Source organism: Solenopsis invicta, chromosome 8 (genome assembly GCF_016802725.1).
Source record: "Solenopsis invicta isolate M01_SB chromosome 8, UNIL_Sinv_3.0, whole genome shotgun sequence".
In the NCBI taxonomy this organism is placed as follows: Eukaryota; Metazoa; Arthropoda; class Insecta; order Hymenoptera; family Formicidae; genus Solenopsis; species Solenopsis invicta.
In genome coordinates this window covers 17,872,176-17,883,172 of record NC_052671.1, presented here as the reverse complement: position 1 = coordinate 17,883,172, position 10,997 = coordinate 17,872,176, and the positions used below count along the sequence as shown (strand labels likewise).

At 28.4% G+C, this 10,997-nt stretch overlaps 1 protein-coding gene across 1 annotated transcript in view; it reads left to right on the top strand.

Annotated features, from left to right (window-relative positions):
• The first annotated feature begins 2,654 nt into the window (after positions 1-2,654).
• Positions 2,655-10,997, top strand: part of LOC105202152 — a 29,332-nt gene continuing 20,989 nt past the window's right edge. Inside the window, exons 1-3 of the mRNA XM_039452426.1 lie at positions 2,655-3,044; positions 7,159-7,181; positions 7,437-7,510. Coding sequence (XP_039308360.1) covers positions 3,022-3,044; positions 7,159-7,181; positions 7,437-7,510 — 120 coding nt within the window. The 5' untranslated portion in view covers positions 2,655-3,021. The remainder of the gene's footprint in view (positions 3,045-7,158; positions 7,182-7,436; positions 7,511-10,997) is intronic.

Below are 10,997 nucleotides of genomic sequence, written 5' to 3'. Positions count from 1 at the left end.
AGTAAGAATTGGAAGAAAAGGAGGCTATTGGATTGTTAAAGAAAAAGAAATGGAACCGAATTTTTTGCCTTTGGAGACTGAGCTTACAGAGGTTAAAGAAGGATTGTATAGAACAAGACAGTAGAGGTGGATGCAGAAAAGACGGGAGTGCGTCATGGATCTCCTTTGCAGCAACAAGTTCACATTGTGGTTAATTCTTGCCACGTTGTATTGAAATGATTCTATAAGGTACGTAATTTTTGCATTTCTGTATGAGGATATTAAGTAATCTCTGGAAGGCTGGGTGAAAAAGAGGCTAAAAAGGTTATTAAAGATGTTTGGAAAAGAAGCAGGAAAGAGAAGAAGAGAAAGAGGAGAGAAAAGGAAAGTGAAACGAGAACCGAGAAGATAAAAGAAGAACCGAGAAGAGAAGAACCAAGAAATGGAGATACAAAGAAAGAAAGAAGAATGTGAGAATACGCAAAAGAAGAATGTAAATTAGGAGATAAGATGGAAAGAGAATTAGGCATAGATATAGACATAGATGTGATGTGATATGGGGACTCGTTCGGGTGAACAGGTTTGCTGTATATGGTACGGTATTTGTTTGCCTGGGCGGACTGTTGCGCCGTGCTGTACCAAAGATAGGTAAAAGAATAAGTACAGGGAAGTATAGTTACACTTGTTTATTTTCAAACCGTTACACAATGTTACACTTTTATAAATAACATTCTAAATAATAAATATTTCATAACTTTGGCTGGTATTGATAGTCAATTCTTATTTTAAGATAGTCATAAGTAATGTCCCGGCAAAAAATTTTTTATGTATAATAATTATATATAGTTATAGGGTAAACTCGGGTAAGATGGCCCCCAAATTGTACAGTGCGACAATAACACATGAATTAAAGAAGAAGTTTGAGATTTATAACAGAATGAAGGAGAAAACCGTTTGCTGATGGTCGCTTGGTGTGACTTTGTAATAAAGAAAAGATATATAGATGCGCGTGTGCTTGTTGCTGCCATTTTCCTACATTTCTTACAGTTTTTTAAAATAAAAAAAATCGCGTTTTTATTTTTTGTTATTTTTTGTTATTAATAATGTTTGACATATCACTTCACTGAATCTTAAAGTTAATAATACTATTGAATTTAAAGAAAAAACACTGATTAGAAATCAAATATTGACAATATTATAACTTATGCATTAGCCATCTTATCTAAATTTTAAGGAAAAGATGGCTATAGTATTATGGGACAATTGCCTATAAATGTTTCATGTTAAAAATGAATGAATATTTTCTAAAGTGATAAATAAAACTTATAATTTTATATATTTAGTATAAACACATATATTATATCTTTTATATATATAATTATATGACTTAGTTATAATTATAATATTGCAATAGTAACATGAAAATTTTAAAATTTGATATGCAATAATAACATAATTATAATTCTTTTAAAGTAAGGAAAAAAAAACAGATTTCTATAATTTAAAGAAAAATAATGTATAAAAAAACAAAGTGAGCCATCTTGGTTGAATTGTAAGTAAAAGATGATCATAGTGTATTTAAATAAATAGTGAAAAATAAAAGAACAAATTATAAGTCATGTTACAATTTAGGTTCCTTTATTATATACATAACGTTGATTATGATAGCTTAACAGTAATTTATTCGACGTTATAGCAGCTTTTAGAGGACACATGCAAAACTTTGCAGGTAATCAAAAGTAAAAGTATTATATAATATTCAGAATAAGATTGTTTCGAATAGTGTACGCATATAAAATACTGTAAATATTGATTATCTTTCAGAATGACTACAAAAATGCACTATTTAGTAATTACTGGAGAAATTATACACTATGGCCATCTTTTCCGTATGGCCATAATATCCCAATTTACTATACAATTATATATCAAATATGTTCATATATATTGAAATATACATAAAAATATATAATTATATATAATTATGCATGATTTTTATATATAACTGTATACAATTATATATAATCGTACATAATTACTGTAATTTATATATTGTATAATGATTACATAAAATTATGTGCAATAATTATATATACATAATTATATATAATTTTATATAAAAATCATGCATAATTATACATAAATATATTTTAATATAATTGGACATATTTGATACATAATTATGTACAGCTACATATATATATATATATATATATATATATATATATAATAATACATAACTATATATAATTATATATAAAAAATTTTTTACCGGGTTTTTAAGATGTTAATATGTCTTTCTGATTGATTGGTAACATCTTATGACAGTACTTGAGACGATTTTAAACATAAGATTCAACTATGAATACCGGCCTTTGAGTCTCGAATGGAATAACACATTGATAAACGTAATCATTAAGTTTTTAATTTAAAATATTGATTATCAACGAAGCTATTGTACAAAATGTACATTTAAGGCCATTATATCAGCTTTTCCTTTATAAAATATAATGATTTTTATGTGGATCAATGATTCACAGGATTAAGAGTATTCGGTATACTTGACCGGTGATATCGCGAATAATAGGAAATATGTTGTTTCATATACATATATCGAGATCTTAAAATAGCCATGAGCTATTTTGGCGAGCAGCGGCGGACGGACGGCGAACGGCGAAAGACCGCAAAGGCGCGAGGTGACCAGCGCGAGAGCAACGCAATGCGGCGATCAAATCGGTAAAGATGTAAGACCGTGGAGTCACATCGTCAGCTCTGCGTGCCAGTCCGTAAAGTCACGACGAGGTCTGAGCACCGAGAAGCGAATCGAAGCGACGGGTCCGTAGTAGCTGCGGGCGCGCGCTAGTGTCGGCATCGGTGTTGCTTGTATCCCTTTTAATATCTACCTTCTCCTCCAACTTTTGGAATCCCAAAAGTAGTATAGAGAACCGGTTTCCCTCTCTTTCTCTCTCTCTTGACTAGTGAGTAGCGGCGTAAGTCAACGTAAGGAATCAACACTCAGTGAATTACGAAATTATTCTGGATATGAACTCTTCGACGCTTGTCGGGTAAGGTTTTATTATTTATTTCGAATTTGCTGTTAAAGCGCGCGCAATTGTTTGAGTTGCCTAATCTCTTCAGATAACTAGAAATAAGAATTGTGGAACCTTGTTTCTATAAGAACGAATATACATTAGAAAAAAAAGAAAGAGAAGCAATGAAAGTGTTCCTAACTACGTAAGAAAAAAAAGGAAAAAGTGAGAGCAAATTGGACAAGTGTTATTTAAAATTGCCGGTAGTTTTGTAATTAGTTTTGAATTTAAAGTTAAATCCAGCACCAAATTGAATCGCTCGCAATTTGATATTGACATATGATGGGAGTATAATTATAAGATTTTAAAATAAATATTAATTGCATTGGAAATTGGAAATTATTTTGTATAATGTTTACGTTTTCTCGAGACCCACACATACACACATACACACACACACACACACACACACACACATACAATGAAAGAGAGGCAGACCTCGCGGAAAGAGAAGAGATAAAACTCGTTTTTCGATTGTCGTGTATTGGATCGAATGTCGCAAGGCCAAATCGGCCTTGCCGTTGTCTTCCAAGGAGAGCACATATTTTACCATCAAGAGAGACGAGTGATGCTCGTTCGACAAAAAGATTTCGTTTGAGGTGCAGCTTTTTCACGAGTCGGCGCATTTTTATGCCCAGTCAGGATTAACGCACGCATTTCGGTGCACATTTCAGATATCTCTATTTCGTATAAAGGAAATCATTGGATTAAGTGTCGATGATAGTAGTTTACGTTATTAAAAATTGTGTTTTAATTGTTTAATATAACCAACGTTTTAAAAGCCGAATTTCCATCTTTGTGCATCCTAATAAAAGTATTTGTGACTGTAATAGAATGTTAAAATAATTATAATTGGGATATATTTTTACAGTTATTAGAGCTATAATGTTCATAACAATAACATATAATGTTTTACAACTAATAAAAAATGTTTGTAATTAATTTAAATGGCATCAAAAATAACTATAATTTATAATCGTTTTCCAATTATATTTTATAACTTAAATAACAATCATTGTAGGTTATTATTACAACAGTAGTAACTATATTATAACAGTAGTAATTATAAAAATAGAACTCTTAATCATAGTTGTTTTAACATTCAATTATGATTATAAATAACAATTATTTTTCTCTCATTGTCAGTGCATTTGACTTCGAATAATCTCTTCATTCAGTATAGACCGATTGTGAGGCGATCTCACATTTATCACATATTTGCCGCAGTGTTAGAAATCCTAAAAATAAAATGATTGGAAGCGTTTAATAATGTGAGGTTTCACTGCGCAAGTCAGCCCGCGTGCTAAAATTACTCTCGCTCGTGTATCTACCTAAATACATTTCTACTTGCTGTGGCTTATTGGCTGGGTTCCGAGCGTTACGGCGTGGCCGCCATCGACATGACCGATTTGATTCGCCATGACCGAACTTTTCTGAGAAACTTATGCTCTGAACAAATGATATTTTGCATAGGCTGTGAGGCGAAAGAAAGTAAGAAAAAGATTTTCGGCCAAGTCAACCTTTTTAGGGAAATTTTTACAATAGCCAGAAACAATTTTTTAATTTATTAAAGCAATAAATACACTGAGATTCCAATTACACAAAGTTTCATAATGTGATTAAAATAGAAAATGAAGAACGGACATTTATTAGTAATCGTATTAGTCATTGATGCTAATGAAATAAGACTGATATACATTGTAAAAAGCAAAATTACATAGATAACATTATGTATTTAAATTATATAAATTATAATGTAAATATATTAAATTTTGTATGTTTTTATAAAAATTAGTATATTTACCTCTGATAGTATAATATAAATATATCTTTACATTAGATAAAAAAAAATTACAATAACAATAGTCTTTTATAGACTTAGTTAAATGTACAAATTTTTATAACATTCTACAACATATATAATAGTAATATTATATTTTTATGTTTAATAACTTAAGAAAAAGATGTAAAGAACACGTTAGCGATTTATCATGTACATACAATTTATGTCTATTTATTACAAGTATTTCTGCAAACTTAACTTTAATTGTAAATTTAGTTCAAAATTGTTTAATTATAAAAGCAAATAATTTTGTTCGTAAGTTGCAACTTTTTATTCTTACATGTGTAAATAGACTTTTAATAGTGGGTTCTAAAAATACATGTAGCTTTTTACAATGTAATATTTCGCGAATAGTTTATTTATGCCAAAGTAACGTAGAAGAAGTTGGCAAATTTTCCACGAGAAGCACTGTCTTTTTCAACGAAGCATTTGCAAATCTGCTGAAATTGAGAGTCACGTGCCATAACTATCGTGCCAAGATAAAAACGCCTGCGCTCCGACACAGCATTAGAGTTGACTCCAAAATTCTATTATTAAAATTTTCAGCTTCTTCCACTCATTGCTAGAAAGAAAGTTTGCTTGATTCATAAATGAATCATTTGCATGTAGGTCATATGTAACAATCAAGTAATGTGTTTTAATATTATTCGCTCTCAATAATTTGAATTTTATGTTAAATTGAAAATGCTAGATTGGGAGATTTTTTCCAAATTTTGTGCAAAATTTTTTGGAAATATAAGAGATAAGAGAACATTTAGGAGAATTTTTAAAAGAAAAAAAAATATAAAAATTTATAATATTTTTTAGGAATTTTATTGATATATAATATTAATTTTTTATTACATTTATTATTAAAAACTTGTAATCTGATTAGACTTACTACTGATTAGATACAATACTGATGAGACTTCATTGAATATCTTATTAATAATTTACATACATAAAAAATACATCTGTGTTTTACTATCTGGACATAAAAGTAATACAACATAAAGTATATGTTAAGTATATACATTAAATTAAATACATTTTAATTATTTTATTATTCTTTTTTGCAAGAATACGCTTTGAGAATTAACACCAATTTGACACAAAAATCGCATTGCGTTCACAGTCCAAAAATAAATCGACAAATGTATACATAATTTTAAGTTTAAAAAGAATAAATCTAACAATAAAAAAAGTTTTCAATAAAATTATTCATATTTAATTTGTTTTTTTCACAATTTCATTAATGAATTTTGAAATTTTGTAATTTTTTCTTAGCTTTTCGATAGTAATATTGTCAATGATGTGTGATGACCTACATTTATGCAATTGCGTACTTTCTGAACGTACTATAATTATTCCAGCAGTGAGTGTTGTTTAATCCTTTTAAAGAAATGTTCTGACCGCTTTATCCTAAAAGACATTTTAATCAGCTTTCGTTGGATTGCGCACAGTTTTTGATTGACTAAAGAAGTATGAGCGATTAATTAAATGTTTTTTGCATTACCAATTAATTATTATTACAATTGTTTTACATGTGTATTAAATGCGTCGGTGAATCTTGCTATTATTGTACGAATTAATGATTTCATAAAGTAATTAAAAATTTTTTGTAAATTTTCAAACTCAATTGTTTTATCAATCGCAATTTACAATGTTTACATTTGTAATAAATACCGTTAATTAAATTATATGTTAAATTTGTACGTATAAGATGTGAATGTACGTGCATAAAGTATGAATACACAGAAGATGATTCATCTTTGAAGTAGTTACATTCCAGTGATAAGATAGCAATGTCTCATGCAAACGAAGAAGACGGAATTAATTATACCTTCCAAATGTGCTTTCAAGAAAACATACCGTGAAAAAATCGATTCTTATTTTAGTTAAATATTTTTATTATATGAATATTAAATTATAATAAGATATGTATAGTTTTTTAATGTTGGCTGATACACGGAAAAGAAAATAGTAATATGTATAATATAATTAACATGTATAAGAGATTGTAAAACAATACTTTTAATTTATAACTAAAATATATTAAAACCATATATATTAAATAATTAAAAAAATAAGAGTTGTGTATCTACAGTTTTTGATTTTGAAGAAGCTACATATTTTATAATATATTTGATATTTTTATTTATCCAACACTATTAAAATGGTCATTATATGCTTGGCTAAAAAACAGATTTAATTTTCCAGATTTAATTCCTTTATCCAGATTAATAATTATTTGATTTTTATTTACAGACATCCAGATGTCATGGTTGCAGGTATATACACTACTGTCACACTACTTACTAACAATAAGAGATATTCGAATATAAATTTTTTAAAATTAAAAATCTGTAAACGATAGATAATTGTCTTCACTTCGCAAATACAATAATAACAAATAATAAAATTAAACATTGAATATTTGTAAAATTACATTTTAATAAGTTTGCAATCAATTAATTATATCGTATTTACATACATTATTCATAAATATTATTTTGTATTGTTCATAATCTGTAGCTTGATTTCAGGGCCACCTCCACCGCCACCACCTCCACCTCCTGTGTCTGGTCACTTGCCAGCTATGAGGATAAATACTGCTGAGGTAAGATAGACTAAATCATGGAGAAATAACTAGGAACAATATCGTTGGATGATCCATTTATTAAATATAATTATTTAACTCGTAAGTCTGTTAATATTCTTGGAGAGAAAATTTGTGGAAACTTTAAAAATAAAAATAAAATTTTTATTAACATTTAGAAAAACGAGGCTCGCTAACGTTTAATAAATAGTAGATATGAAAGAAGGTTAATAACCGAGCACCGTATTTTAGGTACAAATATATATTTAGATATATTATAAATAAGAATGCAAGATTTGTTATAGACAAGAAGTAGCGACAACAATTCGAGAATTCTTTAAAAGTGTTTTTTCTCTATATTTTATTGATGGAATACGCATAAGACTAATAGGAGCACGGTTCAGGGTCAATTCTTTGTGGATAAGGCGCTCAAATATTTTTACACTATTGACTTTCACTTAAAGAATTTGCAGAACCGTAATGGAACATTGATTAACAAACGGAAACTGAGGGATTATTTATAAGATGAGGGATTATTTATAAGAAGTTTATTTGATATCGAGACATTGATAGAGTAGGGACAAACATTATTATACCTAAACTTATCGCAGAAATAGGTAATTATTATAATAAACTAATAAAGAATATGATGGAAAAAGACTAAGTACAGAGTCGAAACATTTTGGTTTCTTATTTAATATATAATATCTGAATATATACTTTTTGTACATAAAATAACTGTATAGTGCTCGGTTAGTGACTTTCTTTCATATCTGTCAAAAAATTTCATAATTAAATGCCGAGTCCGGCATTGTGGTAAATTATAAGATAAGCCATTCAAAGTTATAATCAACCAGGTTATATTACACAGTTTATATAAATTTGAAAATTTGTCAAGTATTTGAATCAAAATCAAATATCAAATCTAACAAATTAAAGAAATAAGATATCAATATATGAAATTAAGATATCAATATTAAAAAACGTTTAATTTTTTGTAAGAATTTCAGACGATGCGGTAGTATTGCGATTCCAGATATGTATATAAAAAAGGCATAATTACATCACTGTGTAAACATTGAGGCTGTACCAAATTATTTGGAAATTTTACGTCAAATGACCTTTTAAGTAAAATATTTCAGAATTTAAACCCGAATAACTCTTAAATTAAAAATCGAAGAGTTCTTTTTTTATATAATCGATGTAAGTTTTTGAATGTGACCAGTCTGAGAATAAATTAGATGCAGTTAATTCCAAAATTGTAAGGCATGCATTTATATCTATGTATATTATGTTATTATATATATTTTATTATATATTATATAGAATATATTTATATATGGACATATTTGATATGTAATTGTATATAATTCAGGGTTGAGAAAGTTACTTCGTAAAAGTAATCAGTAACTGGTTACAGTTACAAGTTACTAATTTTGAAACTCGTTACAGTTACAGTTAATGAAAAAGTAACGTGTGCAGTTACTTTTTTGTTAATTTCTTATAATCTTTTAATGCATTACTATTTTAAATATTAAACTCTTATATTTTTAACATTACTAAATTATTTCATTTATATTAAAACATTTTCTTAAATTGAAAGCTGCTGTAATACTGAACGTACACGGATTTAACTCCAATAGGTGCATTCCACTTAAATAACGCTCGTAACGTTTGCGAGCATTATTTGTCTATTAATATTTGATAAACGATAAGGATGGAATAATTCAAATAATAATAAAAGTGTTGCAAATGTAAAGTGGAGTGCACCCTATGTGGTTTCTCTTAGCGAGTAATGTTGCAGCGGTTAATTTCTAGCAACTTTGTATAGGTGCATTTAATACACAGCATTTAATGGTACAGCAGTGTACTATACTTGCTCAATAAGCAGTTAGCAATCTAAAAGTAGTAATTGTTTTAGTTACTAGTTATTAATAAAAACGTGACTAAGTTAAGTTATATTTACAGATGGGAAGAAAGTAACGAAGTTATTTTATAGTTACAAAAAAAGTAACTTTAATTGTGTAACTTCGTTACAACCCTAATAGCACAACATATCGAACGAATATTGTGATATTTTAAAAATATACAGCACGATATCACGATATGTGAATGTTCGTATGATATCTAGAATATTTTAGAATATTCATACGAAATCTTGTGCTATTACAAAAATAACAAATTATTTGCCATCTCTGATGTAATTATATATGAAAAAATTTTTCCAGTTACATTAAATTTGTCTGAACAAATTTTTAATATTTTACTTATATACGATGTGTGGACAAAAAGTTTGTACTTTGAATTTTTTCTATCGATATGACAACGCTGCCGAGTGAGAAATGATAATTGAATCGATGTTGAAATCATCAAATTGATATCATTTCGATGTTGATTTGACAGGTCATTTCTCATTGGGTATACGCTTCTATGCTAGTGTGACATCTAGGCGGAAGCCTCATGAGTCATCAGTGCAAGTTTGATTACAAAATGCGATTAAATGTGTACGAGTATGTATTTTTCAGTGCCAGTATAAATGCAGTTTTTTGCACGGTCGAAATGGAGCGAGATATTGTAACTGAGTAAAGAATCAACATTAAATTTCTTTTGAGACTCAATAAAAGTGGGCGAGAAATTCTTGAAATGTTAAAAACTGTTTGTGGAGTCTGCCATGAAGCATAGAATTGTGTATAAATGAATGAACCGATTTAGAAAAGGGCAGGAAAGCATTAATGGCGCGCAAGAGGATTGCTCACTAATGTCACATTTAATGAAAACGTTCAACGTATTCACGATTTGTTGATGTTACTATTAAAACATTTACATTACTATTAGAATAATTACTATTGACCTGGGAATTAGTAAAGATAGAGTTCAAACCATTTTAAAAGATTTAAATCCGTGCGCTTACGCACTCAGCACTTATTGTGTGTAAGTTTTTCGACATGATTACCATAAGCTACCTCTTCCCTATTCGCCTGATTTAGCTTCTGCGATTGTTTTGTTCTTTAAAGTGAAAACGATTATATGGGATGAACATTTTGGGGATATGAAGAGCATCAACGAGAGTTTCTGAAGAGTTTTAAAGGACATGCAACACTGTTTTCAACAGTAAAAGAAGCATTGGTCCAAGTGCATTCTGTCGGATAGAAAGTACTTTAAACAAAAACGTAATAATTAAAATACTTAAAATTTGATTTTTTGTGAGCTCATTGCATGAACTTTTTGTCCATACCTCGTATATTTTTCTAATAATTTACTTTGATATTGTCATTATGCGCTGTTTTATGTTTTAAATTATTACATCATAATTATAATATATAGGTCAGATATAGTTATATAAAGATTGGAATTTAATTGCAACATTTTAGTAGGTTTTCATATTCTTAATGTGTTTTATTCCAGAAGCAATTACCAGAAATATTTGTAATATATATACTTGAATATTACTAAAGTCTTCATTATAAAATACTTTTGCTTTAAAATAATTTTTAATTATATTAGTATA